This window comes from Pseudophryne corroboree, chromosome 8 (genome assembly GCF_028390025.1).
Source record: "Pseudophryne corroboree isolate aPseCor3 chromosome 8, aPseCor3.hap2, whole genome shotgun sequence".
In the NCBI taxonomy this organism is placed as follows: domain Eukaryota; kingdom Metazoa; phylum Chordata; class Amphibia; order Anura; family Myobatrachidae; genus Pseudophryne; species Pseudophryne corroboree.
Genome location: NC_086451.1, coordinates 142499835 through 142524488, shown reverse-complemented (window position 1 = coordinate 142524488; position 24654 = coordinate 142499835). Strand labels below are relative to the sequence as shown.

At 41.4% G+C, this 24654-nt stretch overlaps 1 protein-coding gene across 7 annotated transcripts in view; it reads left to right on the top strand.

Moving 5' to 3' along the window:
- The window catches only part of FRMPD3 (FERM and PDZ domain containing 3), a 1010703-nt gene that overhangs the window by 708667 nt on the left and 277382 nt on the right, over positions 1 to 24654 (top strand). For all 7 annotated transcript variants that reach the window (XM_063936980.1, XM_063936981.1, XM_063936979.1 and 4 more), the window contains 2 exons: positions 5782 to 5905; positions 5986 to 6075. In XM_063936980.1, coding sequence (XP_063793050.1) covers positions 5782 to 5905; positions 5986 to 6075 — 214 coding nt within the window. The remainder of the gene's footprint in view (positions 1 to 5781; positions 5906 to 5985; positions 6076 to 24654) is intronic.

Genomic DNA, 24654 nt, shown 5'->3' with positions numbered 1-24654 from the left:
CATTTCCTACCTACAACTCTCCACCGATCATCCAAACTTGTATATATCGTGTAGATAATATTTTCTGTTTAGTAGACAAGTGTGGCAGTTATTGATGACTGCCAAAGGGTGGACTGTCGAAGTTGAAAATATTGCATCCAGACACATCACGGACAAACTCCACACAGATGGTCTCCATGCGCGTACTTGTGCTGCCGTGCGTGTTATGCTCACAAGCTGCGTATAGCCGCTCACGCGGTGGTGCATATTAGCGCATGGTATGAGTAATTACAGTAGCATTTGTAATCGCATGGAAAAGCCACAAGGACACATTTCATATTTAATACACATAGTGCACAATTTACACATAGTCAGCATGCACCACACCAGCGAGTTACACTTGCTTAAAGGGTATAATAACAAAGGGATTCACCTTTACAGGATATGAGGGGACAGAATTAGGTTAGGAGGTGGTGTTTGGTATCCAGCTGTAGGGTATTCTAAGAGCAATATTCCGGTGTTGGTTTGCGGAAGATAGCACGCCCCTGCGAATAGATATGCGCCGGAGCAGAATATTAATATCAACTGTATTTACTGTACTCCTGATATTCAGTGGGAACCCAGTGGAGACCAGCTGCAAGTGCACCTGGATCAGACATTGTCCACCTATTCAAACCGACCCATGACCTCTCTTCTCCTGTACTGTAAATGACCATCCCCGTGACCAATAGATGAAGAGATTACAGTTTCCATTGTATTATGTTTTGGACAAATGTATAAAAGGCCAGCTGCAGGCCCGGTCACACACAATCTCTGAAGGTCATCTACCTTGATTGACTGAGGACCGGACCGGGTAGCGCAGGCGAACAAACGTATGTACCATTGACTGTAGCCTTTTTCTCTTATTGTATTGTATTATTGTTGTAACCCCCTGCTTGTAAAATAACCGTTGGTGGTTTGGACCCCAACATAGTTTTGAAATACAATTGGTGTCATGTCCCATTTCCTGCTAAGGTTTAAGGTGTATTTCTATCATATGTGTAGCTGCATTGTGCTAACAGCGTGTAGGCCTGTGTACGCAAACCGTGTACTTACTACGTCCGTTCGGCAGAGTGCGCACACGGTACGATCTTGTGTACATAAGGTGTGTAAACAGTACAGGGGTTAAAGATTAAATACAGCGGCCACAGCGGCTTGAACTTTGGTGAAATAAGGTATTGCTTTTTGTCCTGTAACACTCACGCACAAAGGGGGGTTTCCGAGTACCTGGAAACTCCCCTGATGAGACAAGTTTTTTATTTTTGAGACGGAGACTGCAGTGTCTCCGTCTCAGTAAAAGCCGCGGTCGCTTTCGCATACGCGATAGCGGAGATGCTGCAGCAGAGAACTATGTAGCTCTCTGTATAGAGAGTGTCCCGGGGGAACTGCTGGCTGCGCATGCTCAGCCACAGCAGCTCCCCCCATCCTCACACAGTGCCGCTGGTTTGCCCCTGCCTCCTATGCCCTGGTGGTACTGTATGTAAGTATAACATATACAGTATGTATACTGTATATGAAATTTGTTTGTATGTATGTATGTATGTATGTGTGTGTGCTTGTGTGTTTATATATGTATGTATGTATGTATGTATGTATGTGTGGTTGTGTATGTATGAATGCGTGTGCTATGTATGTATGTATGTGTGTATATGTATGTATGTATATATATATATATATATATATACACACACACACTATATGTATATATACAGAGTATATATATATATATATATATATATGTACTCTGTATATATGCATACACTCACTCCATGGTTGAAACCCCCCTTACTAAATCCTGCGTTTGCCACTGTGTAAAATAATCAGCATCCACACTCCTAATGCAAGACAATGCTAGACCTCATGTGGCTGGAGTGTGTCAACAGTTCCTGCTAGACGAAGGCATTGATGCTGTGGATTGGCCCGTCCGTTCCCCAGACCTGAATCCAATTGAGCACATCTGGGACATCATGTCTCGCTTCATGCACCACAGACTGTCCAGGAGTTGGCAGATGCTTTAGTCAAGGTCTGGGAGGAGATCCCTCAGGAGACCATCCGCCACCTCATCAGGAGCATGCCCAGGCATTGTAGGGAGGTAATACAGGCACGTGGAGGCCACACACACTACTGAGCCTCATTTTGACTTGTTTTAAGGACATTACATCAAAGTTGGATCAGCCTGTAGTGTGTTTTTCCACTTTAATTTTGAGTGTGACTCCAAATCCAGACCTCCATGGGTTAATACATTTGATTTCCATTGATAGTTTGTGTGTGAATTTATTGTCAGCACATTCAACTATGTAAAGAACAAAGTCTTTAATAAGAATATTTCATTCATTCAGATCTAGGATGTGTTGTTTAAGTGTTCCCTTTATTTTTTGAGCATTGTATATATATATATATATATATATATATATATATAGGGGTGGGGGGGGTTCTAATACTGGGGTAGCATGTCTTGGTTTTTGCAAAACCACTCCTTGGTTTTTCCAAAAAGTAGGATAGAGCTGTATTAAGGGGTGTAGTATGGCTGACCGGCGGTCTCTTGACCGCCGGTCAGCTTACCGACGCCGGGATCCCGGCAGCATACAGACTCCGGGATCCCGGCGGGGAGGGGCGAGTGCAGCAAGCCCCTTGCGGGCTTGCCGCCCTGCGGGTTTGGTGGTGACCTTCGGTCGCCACGGGTTCTATTCCCACTCTATGGGTGTCGTGGACACCCACGAGTGGAAATAGTCCCTGTTGGTCTGCATGCCGACCATCGGGATACTGAGCCGGCGGGATGGTGGAGGAGGTCATGTGACTGTCGGTCAGCAGACCGTCAGTCACATGAATACCACCCGTATTAAGCAAGCATATGATCAAACACAAACGTATAGTGCAGTCCAGGTAACATTAAGGAATTGAAGTGCCATTACGATAGATAGATAGATAGATAGATAGATAGATAGATAGATAGGGTTAAGAGATGTAGGTTCCTGGGTCTGCGGATAATGTAGGGAAGGAGCGGAAATGGCTGTAGGGACCCGGCGGCATGGCAGCAGGCAGGGCTGCGGGAGTAAGGATATTAGATCATGGTGACTGTAGCATGTTCAACAGGCCAGCAGTTGGTGAAATATATGTGGCTCTGGCAAAAGGAGCTGAACAGGCAGTGGTAACAGGCAGCACTGCAGCGGTATCAACACCAAAATCAAGTTCTTAGCTTCTATAGCATGTGAGAGCAGAGACGGCAGCACCAGAGAGGACCTTTCGGTCCATCGAGCTGCAAAGGGGTTAACTGGGAGAAGATGGGTAGAAGCCCACTATTAAAACATTTATATAGTGTAGTTTATAGTGAACCGGATGCAATCAGTGGTATCCAATCAATTAAATACTATTTGGTTTAATTAAATACGTATAATATAATAAAATAACATAAATTATAAACTCATGTCAAAGATAGCAAACAGCCCTTTTGGAACAAGTTATTTAATACTGCATATAATATAAACACAATCATAATAAATTTAATACAATCACACCGGTCGGTATCTTTTTAAAAAAAATACACATTACAACATGTGTTCCATATATTTCAGTAATAGGAGAACTGTTATCCGATCAACTGTTTAACTAATTCCTCAGTGCCGCCAAGCTTAATAAAGTTTTGAATCTGCACAGGAATGGATTCAAAATCGCTATACAGGCTTTGTAGTTTAATATGTGTACCAACGTATGGCTATTCTGATAATAATTTTATTAGCACTGGGTTGGTGGTGCTCCCAGATAACAGTTCAGAGAATTTGTATTCAAAAGGCAGTTGCAAAGAGTAAGCAGATTGTAAGGGTTAAAAATTTATTAAATAAATGCAAAAATTCCCTTAGTGTTTGGTCTCACTTCAGTTGGTTTTACAATATTTCCCTCATTGTGTATCACACTGATGTGTAAATTAAATAGATGATAGGGGAATTTTGGTGAGAAGTTAGGACAATGTTGGTAGTGAAAATATATCCTATTTTACTCTTATTCAGTTGAATCGTGTGGGATAAGTTATGTCCCAATTAAAGTAAAGAAAAACAGATGGCTGTCATTCTCCAATCATGCAGAGCATGTTTCTACTGAGTGTTAAAGAAATAAACTACTTTATCGAGTGTAGGGATATGTCACCAACTGTGTTCTATTCTAATCTCCTGAGCAGACAGAGCCAGCCCTAGTCATAGGTAATCTAGGCGAATGCCTAGGGAATTTGGTATGCCTAGGGGCACAAGCACCTTCAGCCTATTAAAATGATATGCGGCATGCCTATATTCATTGTGTGTGTAACTGAAGGTGTATCTGCATACTTCCCAACATGACCCTCCCCAGGAGGGACAGGATGCTCTGCTCCTGGACTTCCCTCTTAATTTAGGATTGCCATCACCTGTGCTAAAACACCTTTCTTATTCATTAACCTGTTCAACACAGGTGCCGGCAATCAGAAATTAAGAGAAAATTCCAGAAGCAGAGCATTGTGTCCCTCCTGGAGAGGGTCATGTTGGGAGGTATGTATCTGCATACAAAATACTACGTTACAGTGTATTCCTGGAAATCACTGTAATGTAACATTTTGTATGCAAATACAGCCACAGTCGCACACAAAAAATAGGCATGCCACATATCATTTTAATCGGCAGAAGCTGCTTGTGCATCCTAACCAATAGTAATGCAAATAAGATGCATTTTTATCAAAAATTGCATCTGACATTAACACAGCTGACAGCTGACTCACGCCAGGCATCTCCTGCTGCATGGCGTATTGATGAAATATGACACATATGTATCCAAGCAGAGGCACAGGTCACAGTGTTAGCGGCCTTGTGAGTTCTGTGTGCGGGTGGGTTAGTTGTGCAGTAGTGTTCGCCATATGTGTAAGGGGCATTATGTGTGTCATGTGTATAAATGCATTAATAATGTGCGGCATATGTGTAAGGGACATTATGTGCATAAGGGCATTAATAAAGGTTGGCATAATGTTTAAGGCGCATTGTTTATAATGACATAATTAATGTGTGTCATGTGTTAGTGGTATTACTGTGTGGTATTATGTGTATAAAGGCATTACTAATGTGTGGCATTATGTGTATAGGGTGCTCTGCTGTGTGGTGTAATCTATAGAAAGGGCACTACTGTGTGGCCTAATGTGAATAAAGAGCAATAAGGTGTGGTGTAATGTGAATAAGGAGCAATTCACTGGGAGTAACGTATATAAGGTAAAGTGGTACTACTGTGTGATGTAACGTGAATAAGCGTCACTATCGCATGATATAAAGTGAATAAAGTTGCACTACTGTGTGGCCTAATGTGAATTGGGGGTACTATTGTGTAACCATGCCCCTTCCCAGCAAAAACATGCCCCTTTTTGGTCTGTGCGCCGAATGTGCGCATTGTCCCTTTTTAAAATATAGAAGTTAGGAGCACCAAAATTAGAACTGCTATACGTGAGGGGTGATGGTGCTGGGAAAGGGGTGCAGGGTTAGAGGCAGAACTAGCGGCAGTACTAGGGGGCACCAGCCAAAATCTTGCCTAGGGCACCATATTGGTTAGGGCCGAATCTGCCATGGACAGCTGTCAATTTTGTTTCATACCACTTTATAATTGCTAAAAGTCCTTCAATGGCCAATTTGTCCTCATCTAAAAAAAATCCAAAGGTTAATTAGAAAAAAATCTGTAACGGATGCTGTTAAATCTCGAGGTGGAATGTAATTCATATGAATATGCTTTCATTTTATTTGATTTCACATTTCTTGGTAGGAAAGAGTGGGGCCTGGAACCTTTTCTACCACCATCCCTCTTGCAGGTCTACAAAGAAAAATCCCTCCGAAAGGCATTAGCACAACATCTCAAGATTCACCAAAATCAGTTATCTGGTAACAAGGTAAGATGTCAGTAAAGATAACATTTGTGAAGACTGTATAGACCACAGATATGTCACAGTGTATTTTCCTATTCCATTAGGTGTCTATCATTCAGGCCAAGCTTCGTTATCTACGTATTCTTAATGAGCTGCCGACATTTGCTGGAGTCCTCTTCAACACAGTTGCCATGGTAATATAATGCCTTCAATATCAACTATGGTATTGTATAAGATTGTATCCCATTGCTTAGTTTCACTTAGTCACTCATTAATTGACTAATATTCTTTAAAGTGAACTCTATTGTAGTTTATGTAACAATGGGGGTAATTCCAAGTTGATCGCAGCAGGAATTTTTTTAGCAGTTGGGCAAAACCATGTGCACTGCAGGGGAGGCAGATATAACATGTCTTAAAGAAAATGTGTTTTAGTTGCAATGTGATACGACTATGACGCACCTAGACTGTGCTAATTAATTTTATCTGCAACACTTGTGACACCCGTGTGTCAACATGAAGCGCAACGTAACTTGTATTAGAAAAAGCTGTAGCTGCTACATTGTAGCACTTAGTTAACCGATTCAGAGGCTCCGTCGCACACAGATATAAAAGTGTCACATATCAAATTAATCAATTTCCTGGTGCATCCAACAGGAGCGTTTCTAGACAATTTGTCTCCCGGTGTGTACACTAGAAATGTGCCTCCCACACAGGGGTTAAAGTGAGCCGGAACGGGGCGGAACTGCATTCAGTCAGTTCCACTTAGAGAAGGAACGCAGTTCCGCCTCCTCCGGCTCACCTAACCCGAAGTGTGCCAGCGCCGCTTGAAGATGCTGGGCGCCTGCTGAGATTGTATTACCAGCAGGCGCCCGAATCTCTGTCCGCAGCGGACAGCCGGAGGCAAGAGCTCACTACTGAGCTCCAGTTTCCGGCTCTGTCAGTGTGCGCTGAGCGGACGCCGGAAGGACTGCAGTGCAGCGGTCAGACGCGGGAGCGGGGCTTGTGAGTATGGTGTTTTGGTTTTTTCCCCCAATGTGTAGCGGCGCATCTACTGGGGCATTACTACTTGGGGCTTTACTACTGTGGGCAAACTACTTGGGGCATTACTACTGGGGGCATTTACTACTGTGGGCAAACTACTTGGGGCATTACTACTGGGGGGCTTTACTACTGTGGGCAAACTACTTGGGGCATTACTACTAGGGGGCTTTACTACTGGAGCAAACTACTGGGGGGAGCATTACTACTGGGGGGCATTACTACTGGGGGGGCTTTACTACTATGGGCAGATTACCGGGGGGGCATTACTACTGGGGGGCTTTACTACTGTGGGCAAACTACTGGGGGCTTTACTACTGGGGGGGCTTTACTACTGGGGGCAAACTACTGTGGACAAGATATTGGGGGCAATTCTAATGGGGGCTAACTAATGGGGCAAACTACAGGAGGGCATTACTACTGGGGGTATAACTACAGGGAAATTACTACTAGGGCTTAATTACAGGTGCATTACTTGGGGGCAAACTACAGGAGGGCTAAACTACTGGGGGCAAAAATACAGGGGTTAAACTACTGGAGACTAAACTACAAGGGTGCAAACATCATGGGGGCTAACTACTGGGGGCATTACTAACAGGGGCTTACTACTGGGTGCATTACTAACATTGGCTAACTACTGGGGGCAAACTACAGGAGGGCATTAATACTGGGGGCAAACTACAGAAGGGCATTACTACTGGGGCAAACTACAGGAGGGCATTACTACTAGGGGGTATTTCTACAGGAGGGCATTACTACTTGGGGACATTACTACAAGGAGGCATTTCTACAGGGGTTAAACTACTGGGGGCATTACTACTGGGGACAAACTACAGGAGGGCATTACTACTGGGGGCATAACTACAGGGGGCATTACTACTTGGGGGCAAACTACAGGGGGCTAAACTACTGGGGGCATAACTACAGGGGGCATTACTACTTGGGGGCATTACTACTAGGGGCTAAACTAAAAGGGGGCTTAACTATAAGGGCTGAATTACAAGGGGGAAAACTACAGTTGGGCATTACGACTGGGGGCATTACTACTGGGTGCTAAACTGCAAGTGGACAAACTACTGGGTCTAAACTACGGGGGCATTACTAACGGCAAACTACATGGGGGCTAAATTACAGGGGCTAAACAACTGGGGGCTAAACTACTGGGGTCATAACTGCAGGGGCATTACTACTGGGGGCAATACTACATAAGAGGCTTTACCATTAAGGGCATTACTACTGGGGGCACTACTAATGAGGGCATTGTAAAGGGGGCACTTCATAAGGGGCATCACTCCTGGGGACATAAGGGGCACTACTATTGCGGGAATTGCATAAGGGGAACCACTACTATGTGCTCTATATAAGAGGCACTACCACTGTGGGCACTACCAGTACAGTGGACATTGCATAAGGAGCACTACTACTGTGGGCTTTGTATAAGGGGCGCTACTGCTATGGGCATTATGTGTATTACGGGGTGCTGCTACTGTGGGCATTATTACTATTGTGTGACCACACCCCTTTTGAGATCACTCCCATTTTTGAGACCACGCCCCTACAGCGCATGCAATAACTCTATTACATGGGCGCCTTGGAAGGGGGTGGGGTGAGTTCCACCACCTCTCTAGGACCACTTTAAGCACTGCTCCCACATGAACACTTTAAAAATAAAACATTTGGATGCACCTTAAGGGGTGTGACCTCGCTGCAAGGGCATATCCTCGCTGCAAGGGGTGGGGTCTTGCAGGTAAGTTTACCTAACACACCAGTTTTGCACCCTACAACCCCAGACATCATAGGAAAAAATAAAATCCTAATTCATGCCCCTTACATTATTTTTAATTTTTCCTCCTTATAGTAATGCCTCTTACACATTATCCACTAAACCGTAACGCCCCTTACACAATATACCAGGCATTGTAATGACCCTTACACAATATACCAGGCATTGTAATGACCCTTACACAATATACCACGCACCGTAATGCACCTTACACAAGAATCACTACACCAAAATGCTACTTACACAATGGTGGTCATTCCGAGTTGTTCGCTCGCAAAGCGATTTTAGCAGAGTTGCTCACGCTAAGCCGCCGCCTACTGGGAGTGAATCTTAGCATCTTAAAAATGCGAACGATGTATTCGCAATATTGCGATTACACACCTCGTAGCAGTTTCTGAGTAGCTTCAGACTTACTCGGCATCTGCGATCAGTTCAGTGCTTGTCGTTCCTGGTTTGACGTCACAAACACACCCAGCGTTCGCCCAGACACTCCTCCGTTTCTCCGGCCACTCCTGCGTTTTTTCCGGAAACGGTAGCGTTTTTTCCCACACGCCCATAAAACGGCCTGTTTCCGCCCAGTAACACCCATTTCCTGTCAATCACATTACGATCGCCAGAACGATGAAAAAGCCGTGAGTAAAATTACTAAGTGCATAGCAAATTTACTTGGCGCAGTCGCAGTGCGAACATTGCGCTTGCGCATTAAGCGGAAAATCGCTGCGATGCGAAGATTTTTACCGAGCGAACAACTCGGAATGAGGGCCAATATGCATTACACCATAATGCCTCCTACACATTATGCACCACACCACAATGCCCCTTGCACCATATTATGTACCACACTATAATGCCCCTTGCACTATGATATGCATCACACTGTAATGCCCTTTGCACCATATTATACACCACACAGTAATGCCCCATGTATAATATTAAGCCATACACAGTAATGCTCCTGACACCTTGTTATGCCACACACAGTACTGTCCAAGACACCTTATTATACCCACGGGTTTGCCAGCCGCACAAGCTCAATATATTAAATCAGTGTGTCTTGATCAGTAGCCCATATTCATCTCTCACATTTATGTATCTGGAAGTTCTAGATGTGTTCCGGAATATGTAAAGATGTTGGGGGGTGCTACCTGAGAGTGAAAACCATAGACAAATACATAGAAAGTGCCTGAAGAGCACGGCACTAGACTATCATAGGGGGAGCACTCAAACTGATCTTTGTTATATTGAGAACAAGGGTCTGTTCAGAGAGAATTAGTAAATCTTAACTTTTAATGTTAAATCATAAAAGTGAGATAGGGATACTCCCAAGAATTTAAAAGGTGAAATATTTGACACACAACATTAACACACAATGTAAAAGAATCACAGGTTCCAAAACTTATATCACAAGTATGACTGTGCACCTTATATGTTAGATACAGATGGGTCCTCCTTTATCTTGGCTGACTCAGGCGTTAGTCGCGATCAGGCATACACAGCATGCCTGGGCGCAAGGAGGCACGCCTAGACGAAGGAGCTTTTGGCGTTACCTTTGAGTGTAATACCTAAAGGGTCCCATACACTAGAACGATTTTGTCCAATTTCAGCTCAATTCGGTCATTCGGGCCAATATATCATGGGAAATCATGCCTTTTTGGTGTGTATACGATCCGATACAATACGATGCACGGCCCCGTGAGCGTCGGATCGGATCCTCCAGGTCGTTAGTGCTACACTCATGATATGTCGTAATCAAATGGAATCGTACGGAAAAGTGTGTTTATTGTGCTCACGATATATCGCATGCGATCTATAGTAAGAAGTTTGAAGCACCCTAATCCAGCCCATCAGATTTATCTGATGGTACCTGTGAATATGTGCTATACATCGCATGTGATATGTCGGTGCTTGACATATCGTATGCAATGTATGGCATGCTCAAAAATGTCAAATTGTACCAAATCTTTTGAAATTGTATGTAAACACTCCCGGTAATGTTCAAGGGAAATTGTATACGATTTCACCAACTGATACATCGTTCTAGTGTATGGGGCCCTTAAGATCATCCAGCAGATGTCACTTTTTAAAATCACCAATGTGCATGCGTGTGGTCTCCATTAAAATACAATACTGAACTACAGCGTAAGAACTTCTTTACTCGTGCATCTTATCACACTACATTATGCTACAGTATGTCTTACAGTATATAACAGTATATACAGTACAGATGCAAATAGTACAGCATATACAGATGCAAATGAACGTGTTACAGATACAGTATGGTCTATTGATGTTAGGGATATGTGAGCATTCAAATCCCATAGTATTAAGTATTTTGGGGAGAGATAAAAGCTCCTCCCTTAGTTCCTGGATGCCAAATCACTGTGTGTATAGTTTATACAGATGCAAATAAACGTGTTAAAACACTTGTGTATGCAGACGCAACTAATGTGTGAATGGAATAATGTAGCTCATTGACTTTACAGTATGTACTCTGCACTAAATGAGCGTCCGAGTCCCCTAACGGCATAAACGAACACCAATGGGAAGGAATCACTCTTTCAGTACTTTTACACATGAACTTGTGAATCTTCCATGCCATGTCATGGGCAAGCGATGAAGGCTCCCGCCTGCCACATTGAGAGTCCTGGGTTCGGTTCCCAGAGTGACAATCTTTTTTATTTTTTTGTGTTCCGTGACATTCACTTTATTATTATTATTTTTTCTGTGTAATCCATTATAAAACATTCAATGGAAGGGTGCACACAGGTTTCACACAAATCAGGGTAAATCTGCAGGAGTGACTCATTCGCTATCTACACAGCGGTAATGAGCACCTGTAGACATACTAGTAAATATAAATTAGTGTATTCTGAAGCAACTAACTGTTCAAGCAACACAGTACTGTAGATCATCGGCGTTAGAGAATCTTTGTTGTGAGAATCTGTGTTGTACGTTAATAGCTGTTCGAGTAAATTAGTACCCTAATAGAACATACTGTACAGAGATACTAAGGACGGTGATTTGGCATCCAGGAACTTAGAGGGAGCTTTTATCTCTCTCCATTATACATAGAAAGATTAATCTTGCTGCTGAACGTTATAAGCTGTTTGTGCTAATTAGTACACTAATAGAACATACTGTACAGAGATACTAAGGATGGTGATTTGGCATCCAGGAATTTAGTGAGGAGCATTTATCTCTCTTCGTTGTAATCTTTCTAAGTATAACGGAGAGAGATGAAAGCTCCTCCCTGAGGTCCTGGATGCCAAATCACCGTTCTTAGTATCTCTGTACAGTATTTTCTATTAGAGTACTAATTAGCATGAATAGGTAATTAGTACACTAATAGAACATACTATACAGAGATACTAAGGACGGTGATTTGGCATCCAGGAACTTAGGTAGGAGCTTTTATCTCTCTCCATTACACATAGAAAGATTAATCTTGCCGCTGTACGTTACAAGGTGTTCGCTAATTAGTACGCTAATAGAACATACTGTACAGAGATACTAAGGATGGAGATTTGGCATCCAGGAACTTACGGAGGAGCTTTTATCTCTCTCCATTATACATAGAAAGATTAATCTTGCTGCTGTACGTTACAGGCTGTTCGTGCTAATTAGTACAGTAATAGAACATACTGTACAGAGATAATAAGGATGGTGATTTGACATCCAGGAACTTAGGGAGGAGCTTTTATTTCTCTCCATTGTAATCTTTCTAAGTATAACACAGAGAGATAAAGCTCCCCCTAAGTTCCTGGATGCCAAATTCCTTGCTATTTAGTACTCTAATAGAAAATACTGTGCAGAAATACAGGACAGTGATTTGGCATCCAGGAACTTAGGGAGGAGCTTTTATCTCTCCCCATTATACTTAGAAAGATTAAGATACTAAGGATGGTGATTTGCCCCTTTAAACTGACTAAATTATCCTATGTCACAACTTGACACGGGGAATTATATATACCAGTCCTTCTGAACAAAGTAGTCACATACATGACTTTGGATGTGACAATTTATCCATGTCCCAGTCGTATTAGGTGAATATTTCCTATGACAGGATTTAACACCTAGATGGAACCAATTACTGTCACAACCAAACGTACAGATTGTTACTAATGTGGGCAGCATAAAGTACACTACATAGAATGTGATGCTTCTATCCGTAAATAGACACTACAGGGTAAAATCTGCGTGATATGCCACAGTAACTATACCCTTGTAAATGGACTAAATTATCCTATGTCATAATTTAATGAGGTGTATGTGGCATACATTAGTCCTTCTGAACAAGGAACTTACTAGCTGTAGAAAAGTACAACATAAGATACACTGTATGTGAATCAAATAGCAACATTGTATAGAGTAAACTGTTACATTACAGCCTTGGGAGCAGCTGCAGAAATCTCAGCTCGAACCAAATGGCAACATTGTATTGAGCAAAATGTTACATCATTGTCTATCTTTGATCCGTCATGAGCCCTTCTGAATAAGGAAGGGGTCAGCTGCAGAGATCCAAGCAAATTGACAACAGTTACGTTGTACTACATACTTGGTTACAATACAGTTCATTTGAATTAGCTATGAACAGTGGGTTCCAATAGATATGTGTTCCTGTCAGTCTGGTTAAATTACACTCCGATGATTCTGGTGCTGTAAAAAATAGTGTGAGCAAGGAATTTTTTTGCTTTGGGCAACCCATTAGTGGTGTGGTACACACTGTTGGGAATTATCATAAGGCACCATCTTAATATTCATCATCATAGCCAACAGAACATAGTAAGAAACTCATTATTGATGGATGACAATAGTTTATACTAGAGGATTGTGAGCAGCCTTATTGAACTTACAAAATATACCCGATAGTGACTAACCAAATTGTGCCACCCCAATGCCCACCAATATAACCACTCGACAATAGTGAGGAGTTCACTACCCATGATAATAATTTATCACACTTAATATATAGGCTATTGCACCTCTGGCAATTAATATAATAATATAAAGGGTAAAATTGCATGCCAAACGTTCAGTGGATTTGGTCCAAAAACTAACACATATATATATATAAAAAAGAAAGAAAAATCACACAAATAAGACAGTGAACTTGTTTTAAATTTATATAGTAATTTTATTAATTGTATTTTCCTATATATTTTTCACAGCAATTTTTAATTATTCAGTATTAAAATTTGCATTTTAATACAAATTCTTCTTCTCTAGTGTGCCAACCAAGAGACAATCTTTCTTTCTCTATTGTTACTATCTTCACAGTGGTAATGAACACCTGTAGACATACCAGTAAATATAAATTAGTGTATTCTGATGCAACTAACTGTTCAAGCTACACAGTACTGTAGATCGTCGGTGTTAGAGAATCTATGTTGTGAGAATCTGTGTTGTACTTAATGAGAAGGGATCACTGCTACTGTACCATTTACACATCTACAGTATGAACGCGACTGCAGTTCTCTATGTGATTTTCATACACAGTATACTGTTGCACATGTCTTGTAACCTGACTTGTCTACTGCATGCTCCCAGGGGGGAAGGGCGATGAGGGTAGGGGGAGGCAGTGGAAAATACCGTGCTTTTGAAATACAGTATGAGCATCCGAGTCCCCTAAGGCATAAATCAACACCAATGGGAAGGAATCACTCTTTGCAGTACTTTTACACATGAACTTGTGAATCTTCCATGCAGTGTCGTGGGCTGACGATGAAGGCTCCCACCTGCCACGCTGAGAGTCCCGGATTCAATTCCCAAAGTGCCAATCTTTTTTTGTGTGTGTGTGTTCCCGTGAAATTCACTTTATTATTATTATTTTTTCTGTGTAATCCATTATAAAACATTCAATGGAAGGGTGCACACAGGTTTCACACAAATCAGGGTAAATCTGCAGGAGTGACTCATTCGCTATCTACACAGCGGTAATGAGCACCTGTAGACATACTAGTAAATATAAATTAGTGTATTCTGAAGCAACTAACTGTTCAAGCAACACAGTACTGTAGATCATCGGCGTTAGAGAATCTTTGTTGTGAGAATCTGTGTTGTACGTTAATAGCTGTTCGAGTAAATTAGTACCCTAATAGAACATACTGTACAGAGATACTAAGGACGGTGATTTGGCATCCAGGAACTTAGAGGGAGCTTTTATCTCTCTCCATTATACATAGAAAGATTAATCTTGCTGCTGAACGTTATAAGCTGTTTGTGCTAATTAGTACACTAATAGAACATACTGTACAGAGATACTAAGGATGGTGATTTGGCATCCAGGAATTTAGTGAGGAGCATTTATCTCTCTTCGTTGTAATCTTTCTAAGTATAACGGAGAGAGATGAAAGCTCCTCCCTGAGGTCCTGGATGCCAAATCACCGTTCTTAGTATCTCTGTACAGTATTTTCTATTAGAGTACTAATTAGCATGAATAGGTAATTAGTACACTAATAGAACATACTATACAGAGATACTAAGGACGGTGATTTGGCATCCAGGAACTTAGGTAGGAGCTTTTATCTCTCTCCATTACACATAGAAAGATTAATCTTGCCGCTGTACGTTACAAGGTGTTCGCTAATTAGTACGCTAATAGAACATACTGTACAGAGATACTAAGGATGGAGATTTGGCATCCAGGAACTTACGGAGGAGCTTTTATCTCTCTCCATTATACATAGAAAGATTAATCTTGCTGCTGTACGTTACAGGCTGTTCGTGCTAATTAGTACAGTAATAGAACATACTGTACAGAGATAATAAGGATGGTGATTTGACATCCAGGAACTTAGGGAGGAGCTTTTATTTCTCTCCATTGTAATCTTTCTAAGTATAACACAGAGAGATAAAGCTCCCCCTAAGTTCCTGGATGCCAAATTCCTTGCTATTTAGTACTCTAATAGAAAATACTGTGCAGAAATACAGGACAGTGATTTGGCATCCAGGAACTTAGGGAGGAGCTTTTATCTCTCCCCATTATACTTAGAAAGATTAAGATACTAAGGATGGTGATTTGCCCCTTTAAACTGACTAAATTATCCTATGTCACAACTTGACACGGGGAATTATATATACCAGTCCTTCTGAACAAAGTAGTCACATACATGACTTTGGATGTGACAATTTATCCATGTCCCAGTCGTATTAGGTGAATATTTCCTATGACAGGATTTAACACCTAGATGGAACCAATTACTGTCACAACCAAACGTACAGATTGTTACTAATGTGGGCAGCATAAAGTACACTACATAGAATGTGATGCTTCTATCCGTAAATAGACACTACAGGGTAAAATCTGCGTGATATGCCACAGTAACTATACCCTTGTAAATGGACTAAATTATCCTATGTCATAATTTAATGAGGTGTATGTGGCATACATTAGTCCTTCTGAACAAGGAACTTACTAGCTGTAGAAAAGTACAACATAAGATACACTGTATGTGAATCAAATAGCAACATTGTATAGAGTAAACTGTTACATTACAGCCTTGGGAGCAGCTGCAGAAATCTCAGCTCGAACCAAATGGCAACATTGTATTGAGCAAAATGTTACATCATTGTCTATCTTTGATCCGTCATGAGCCCTTCTGAATAAGGAAGGGGTCAGCTGCAGAGATCCAAGCAAATTGACAACAGTTACGTTGTACTACATACTTGGTTACAATACAGTTCATTTGAATTAGCTATGAACAGTGGGTTCCAATAGATATGTGTTCCTGTCAGTCTGGTTAAATTACACTCCAATGATTCTGGTGCTGTAAAAAATAGTGTGAGCAAGGAATTTTTTTGCTTTGGGCAACCCATTAGTGGTGTGGTACACACTGTTGGGAATTATCATAAGGCACCATCTTAATATTCATCATCATAGCCAACAGAACATAGTAAGAAACTCATTATTGATGGATGACAATAGTTTATACTAGAGGATTGTGAGCAGCCTTATTGAACTTACAAAATATACCCGATAGTGACTAACCAAATTGTGCCACCCCAATGCCCACCAATATAACCACTCGACAATAGTGAGGAGTTCACTACCCATGATAATAATTTATCACACTTAATATATAGGCTATTGCACCTCTGGCAATTAATATAATAATATAAAGGGTAAAATTGCATGCCAAACGTTCAGTGGATTTGGTCCAAAAACTAACACATATATATATAAAAAAGAAAGAAAAATCACACAAATAAGACAGTGAACTTGTTTTAAATTTATATAGTAATTTTATTAATTGTATTTTCCTATATATTTTTCACAGCAATTTTTAATTATTCAGTATTAAAATTTGCATTTTAATACAAATTCTTCTTCTCTAGTGTGCCAACCAAGAGACAATCTTTCTTTCTCTATTGTTACTATCTTCACAGTGGTAATGAACACCTGTAGACATACCAGTAAATATAAATTAGTGTATTCTGATGCAACTAACTGTTCAAGCTACACAGTACTGTAGATCGTCGGTGTTAGAGAATCTATGTTGTGAGAATCTGTGTTGTACTTAATGAGAAGGGATCACTGCTACTGTACCATTTACACATCTACAGTATGAACGCGACTGCAGTTCTCTATGTGATTTTCATACACAGTATACTGTTGCACATGTCTTGTAACCTGACTTGTCTACTGCATGCTCCCAGGGGGGAAGGGCGATGAGGGTAGGGGGAGGCAGTGGAAAATACCGTGCTTTTGAAATACAGTATGAGCATCCGAGTCCCCTAAGGCATAAATCAACACCAATGGGAAGGAATCACTCTTTGCAGTACTTTTACACATGAACTTGTGAATCTTCCATGCAGTGTCGTGGGCTGACGATGAAGGCTCCCACCTGCCACGCTGAGAGTCCCGGATTCAATTCCCAAAGTGCCAATCTTTTTTTGTGTGTGTGTGTTCCCGTGAAATTCACTTTATTATTATTATTTTTTCTGTGTAATTCATTGTAAAACATTCAATGGAAGGGTGCACACAGGTTTCACACAAATCGGGGTAAATCTGCAGGAGGGACTCATTTGCTATCTACACAGCGGTAATGAGCACCTGTAGACATACTTGTAAATATAAATTAGTGTATTCTGAAGCAACTAACTGTTCGAGCAACACAGTACTGTAGATCGACGGCATTAGAGAATCAGTGTTGTGAGAATGTGTTGCACGTTACAAGCTGTTCGTGCTAATTAGTACACTAATAGAACATACTGTACAGAGATACTAAGGATGGTAATTTGGCATCCAGGAACTTAAGGGGAGCTTTTATCTCTCTCCATTGTAATCTTTCTAAGTATATCAGGGAGAGATAAAAGCTCCTCCCTAAGTTCCTGGATGCCAAATCACTGTCCTTAGTATCTCTGTACAGTATTTTCTATTAGGGTACTAATTACCACGAACAGCTTATTAGTACCCTAATAGAACATACTGTACAGAGATACTATGGGCAGTGATTTGGCATCCGGGAACTTAGGGAGAAGCTTTTATCTCTCTCCGTTATACATAGAAAGATTAATCTTGCCGCTGTATGTTACAAGCTGTTCGTGCTAATTAGTACCCTAATAGAACATACTGTACAGACATACTGTACGGAGATACTAAGGTAATAGATAAAAGCTCCCTCTAAGTTCCTGGATGCCAAATCACCATCCTTAGTATCTCTGTACAGTATGTTCTATTAGTGTACTAATTAGCACAAACAGCTTGTAACATACAACACAGATTCTCACAACACAGATTCTCTAACGCCGACGATCTACAGTACTGTGTTGCTCGAACAGTTAGTTGCATCAGAATACACTAATTTATATTTACAAGTATGTCTACAGGTGCTTATTACCACTGTGTAGATAGCGAATGAGCCGCTCCTGCAGATTTACCCTGAATTGTGTGAAACCTGTGTGCACCCTTCCATTGAATGTTTTACAAAGGATTACACAGAAAAAATAATAATAATAAAGTGAATGTCACGGGAACACAAAAAAAAAATTGGCACTTTGGGAATCGAACCCAGGACTCTCAGTATGGCAGGCAGGAGCCTTCATCGCCAGCCCACGACACTGCATGGAAGATTCACAAGTTCATATGTAAAAGTACTGCACTAAACGATTCCTTCCCAATTATGTTGGTTTATGCCTTAGGGCAGTGGTTCTCAAACTCAGTCCTCAGGACCCCACACAGTGCATGTTTTGCAGGTAACCCAGCTAGTGCACAGGTGTATTAATTACTCACTGGCACATTTTAAAAGGTTAAAACGCAAAAAGAAAAAGTATTCCACATTGGGGCACTCATCTGTAACTTACTGTAATGAAAACTTACTGTAATGAAAAATCTGAATCTAGGTATAGGACAACTTCCTATAAAACATAACCTTTATTGTAATTGGTTTAAAATACTAATAGTGGATAGCTGGCGAAGTATTCAAAAAGAATATGTGAAATAGTGAATAGTGCACTATTCACTATTTCACATATTCTTTTTGAATACTTCGCCAGCTATCCACTATTAGTATTTTAAACCAATTACAATAAAGGTTATGTTTTATAGGAAGTTGTCCTATACCTAGATTCAGATTTTTCATTACAGTAAGTTACAGATGAGTGCCCCAATGTGGAATACTTTTTCTTTTTGCGTTTTAATATGATGAATTTATTCCAGGGAGCACCCCCAAATTAATGGTTAATACCAAGAATTTTCTCTGAGAATTGTTTTCAAATATAAACAATGGGAAGTAACTAACTGACATGGATATATGACCTATATGATCTGTGCGGATTTTTCTCTTGTTTCAGAACATTTTAAAAGGTCCACAGGTGGAGCTAATTATTTCACTTGCAATTCTGTGAGGAGACCTGCACTGTGTGGGGTCCTGAGGACCGAGTTTGAGAACCTGTGCCTTAGGGGACTCGGACGCTCATATTACAAAAGCACGGTATTTAGTGCACTGTACATACTTTAAAGTCAATGAGCTACATTATTCCTTTCACACATTAGTTGCATCTGCATACACAAGTGTTTTAACATGTTCAGTTGTATCTGTATAAACTTTTTTTTTTACCTATCTCCGTCTAAGACAATAGTACCATCTGGGGTACACTATGCTTTAGTTTAAAAACCATTGTGTGTTACTTATGCAGTACAGGACTGTATATTAACATTACAGTCATCACTGACCATTTGCCAGAGCTTGTAGATCAATCCACCACTATTCTATCTAAAGTACTGGGTTAGTGGAGCATTAGCCACCCAGTGGTGGAGATGTGTATTGCATGCTCAGCACCCTAAGCTATCGCCTAGGCATGATTAAATCTCTGTCTAGGCGCAGAAAGAGCCAAGATATCGGAGGACCCATCTTTATTTAATATGGAAAAAGAGCAGGCATGGCTTTGAGAAAGTGACTTCCAGATTCTGCTGCCCCGCATCTGCTGGCGCATCGAATTCAGGGTGAGAGATCCGTACTGGCACCAGCCAATGGGAAATAGATGAATCACCTGGGTCTTGGCATGTGAATTTTCATTTCTGTTGTCGGCTGATGGCAAAAAGCCATTGCAGCCGATGAGATAAGTACTACACAGCGAGGCCCCTGTGATAGACATACAAAGTATAATTGGCTTACTTAGGCAGATAAAAATAGTATTGTGATTAAATGGCTAGATAAATGGCAGCAAATCAGGAGAACACCATTCATGCCCTGCTGTTAAAAGGGGATAACACCTTTAATGCATAGAGGTGATTCCCTGCTAATGAGATTCAATTAACGTAATCTGCAACAATTGCACATCAAAAGAATTTTGTAGGCATAAACAGTGTATTAAATCACACCCCTGGTTGTTGTTAAGTGACTCATGAATACAGGATAAATTTCACAGAACAAATATTGATACAATTGTATCCATTCGCCAATTAGTGTATCATTATTGAACACATTATTGCTGAGACATAAAGGCAAAGTGTGGTGTCCTGTACGTTATTGCCACTGTGAGGCGTGTTGTGTTCTGTTGCCTTTAAAGTAGCCGCAGATTCAATATACACAAAAGATTTATCCTGCTGGATAAGCTAAATAGTTCATAACTTTAGCAGAGATTGTTGCAGTAAATCAGGCCTTATATCTCAGAAGCAGAGATTTCACACATGGGTGTCATATACAGTATAGACACGCAAGCATCTGGAAATTCCTGCCAAACCATATTTATCACAAGAATAAGGGTTTCTCATGCAGGTGTCATGCATAAAAGCACCACGGGGCTATATCAGGTCTGAACATTAAGGCACCTGCTTTTATGCATGACACCTGCATGAGAAACCCTTATTCTTGTGATAAATATGGTTTGGCAGGGATTTCCAGATGCTTACGTGTTTTTTCAGTGTTTTTAATGTGAAAATCCACTTTATCCCCCTCGCCAGTTTTGTTTTATTGATTTAATTCCTATGAATTTCATCCCTCCTGGGTTCTGTTCATGTTTCTCCCTAAAGTTGTTTTAAAGACTATGAGGTATATTTACTAAGCTCCCGATTTTGTTTTGTTTTTTCAAAGTGTCATCTCGGGAATTTACTAAACTCAAATCTCGGCAGTAATGAGGGCATTCAAATTTTTTTTGAAGTCAGAGAAAAAAATATGAATGAAAACACCATCGGTCGAACACGCCTGTTATTTGATACAACTCGGTAATTAACTAAAAAATCATATTCACAATCACTGCCGGCAATAGCCAAACACTGCCGTGAAAAAGTACAAATCGTAAAAAAAAGCAGTTTTCAAATAGACCTGCCTTTTTCCCCGTATTCTGATAGGCATGCACAGATCAGTCCCCCATATTTAAACAACCAGCACCGGGCTCTGCTCCAGGTCCTGGTGCAAAAAATATGGGGGACAAAAAACTTAGGGGTCCCCCCGTATATTTTTACCACCAGCACCGGGCTCCACTAGCTAGAGAGATAATGCCACAGCCGGGGGACACTTTTATATTGGTCCCTGCGGCCCTGGCATTAAATCCCCAACTAGTCACCCCTGGCTGGGGTACCCTGGAGGAGTGGGGACCCCTTAAATCAAGCTTGCGGGGGAGGCTTGCTGGCAAGGCTTGCTGGGACTTATAGTTCTGCTACAAAATTTTTTTTTTTTTACACAAACAGCTATCAGCCTCCCATCCACCGCCCACGGATGGGGGGGACAGCCTCGGGCTTCACCCATGGCCCTTGGGTGGCTGGAGGGGAGGACCCCTTGATTTAAGGGGTCCCCACTCCTCCAGGGTATCCCAGCCAGGGGTGACTAGTTGGGGATTTAATGCCAGGGCCGCAGGGACCAATATAAAAGTGTCCCCCAGCTGTGGCATTATCTCTCTGGCTAGTGAAGCCTGGTGCTGGTGGTAAAAATACGGGGGACCCCTACGTTTTTTGTCCCCCGTATTTTTTGCACCAGGACCAGGCGCAGAGCCCGGTGCTGGTTGTTTAAATATGGTGGAACCCCAGTCAGTTTTTACCCTGTATTTTTAAAACCAGGAAGGCTCAAAGAGCCCAAGGCTGGTTATGCTTAGAAGGGGGGACCCCACGCAATTTTTTGGGGGGGATTTTTAACTCTTTCTTCACTTCTCATAATGCACACAATGAAGCCCTGCAAGGATCTCACAGATTCGGTCGGGATTCATTGTGTTAAGTCCGGCAGTGTTTTACTTATCACTCTCGTAAAACACTGCCTGACATTACGAATGACATCGGCATTGGAAAAAACAAAAATGTAGAATACGACAGCATAGTAAATGAGACGTAAAAAAAACAAAAAGTTGCAAATTCACACTACCGATGTCATTAGTGTTTAATCTCCCACCAAATCCCGACAATTCCGAATCTTAGTAAATATACCCCCATGTGTTTCCAAACCTCTTTATATATTCTCATATACTCCACTATTCTAGTTTTCAAAGGTCTCACTGTTCTCCCTACATACTGTAATTGGCAAGGACATTCCACTAAATATACTACTCCATTCGCTTTACAAGAAATGTGTTCCTGAATCTCAAAATATTCTTGTGTTTTATTCAATTGGAACTTGAGAATGCTTTTGGTTGTTACATTATTTGATTTGCAATAATGGCATAAATTGCAATAGAAAAAAACTTTGTTACATTTTTTCCCAACAGGGTAGTTTGTATTGTTTCTCCTTTGCCTATATGGCTGTGTGTTATTTTGGATTTAAGGTCTGGTGCCTTCCTATATACGACTTTTGATTTTTCTGAAAGTATGTCTCCTAGCACTTCGTCTTCTAAAAGGATGTGCCAATGATTCCAAAGTATTTTTTCTAGGTATTTGTTTTCGCTACTAAACTGAGTTAAATAAATAACTTTCAAATTTTCCCTCTGTTTCTTTTTGTCTTTATATGTTAGTATGGTTCCTCTTTCTAAATTAGTAATCTCTTGCAGATTTGTCTAGGCTCTCTTCTTTGTAACCTTTGTTCATAAATTGCCGTTTCATTTTATTAGCTTGAATTTCCAAACCTTGTATCTTGGTGCAGTTTCATCTTATACTTTTAAATTGTCCTGATGGTATGGTACGTAACCAGTTAGGATGGTGTCCACTGGTGGTGAGGATGTAACTATTAACATCCACACTTTTTTGGTACGTTTTTGTACAAAGTGTTGTTCCTTCTGTGAAGATAGTGATGTCCAAAAAATTAACTGAAGTCTGACTGTAGTCTGTTGTGAAGATCAGATTATTGTTTTCTCTTATGTCCTAGGGGATGCTGGGGTCCACATTAGTGCCATGGGGTATAGACGGGGTCCACCAGGAGCCATTGGCACTTTAAGAGTTTGAAAGTGTGGGCTGGCTCCTCCCTCTATGCCCAGCCTACCAGACTCAGTTTAGAAAATGTGCCCGGAGGAGCCGGTCATAGCTAGGGGAGCTCTACAGAGCTTTTCTCAAAAAGTTTAATCATAGAGTTTTTTTTATTTTACAGGGAGGCTGCTGGCAACAGCCTCCCTGCAGCGAGGGACTAAGACAATAGTAAAGTGGTCGGCTACCTTACTTGAGGATTTGGATACGATGGATAGAGATGATTTTACATTATATTTACACATTTAGGGGTGCAACATACATGATTCAGCAGGTTTTATGGTAGAATCCATGAAGGACATGGGTTCCATGGCTGCGGGAACCTCTTCCATGTCTCTTTCAGCTCGTCGGGGACTGTGGCTGCACCAGTGGTTGGTCGACGCGGAATCCAGAAAAAGTGTGGAGTCCCTACCCTATACAGGTCAGGCTCTCTTTGGGGACGTGTGGATATCCACGGCTTCAGCGGGTAAGTCTCAGTTTCTTCCCTCAGCAGCACCTGCTCTGAAGAAATCCTTTTCTTCATCTGCAACACAGTCCTTTCGGCCTAACAAGCCTAGAAAGGCCAGAACGTCCAATATTTTCTTTAAGGGAGGTCGCGTTAAGTCCAAGAAACCTGCCGCTGCAGGTTCCCAGGAACAAAAGCCTGTTTCAGGTACGCCAAAGCACTCCTCATCATTTTTTCAAATCAGGCTTACCAACTCTGTTGGCAGACAGCACTGTACTACAGGATGCTGTCCAAAAACTGGTGGAAGCACAGGTGATTGTGCCAGTACCACCTCATATGCAAAACAAATGTTACTATTCGAACCTTTTCATGGTACCGAAACCGGATGCTTCTGTCAGGCCCATTCTGAACCTAAAATCATTGAACCCTTTTCTAAATGAGTTCAAGTTCAAGATGGAATCTCTCAGGGTGGTGATATCAGGACTGGAAGAGGGGGAATTCCTTGTATCCCTGGATATCAAGGATGCGTACCTCCACATTCCGATATGGCTGCCGCATCAGGCTTATCTCCATTTCACATTGCTGGACTGTCATTTCCAGTTCCAGGCCCTGCCATTCGGCCTCTCCACAGCATCAGGGGTGTTTACCAAGGTGATGGCAGAAATGATGGTTCTCCTCCGCAAACA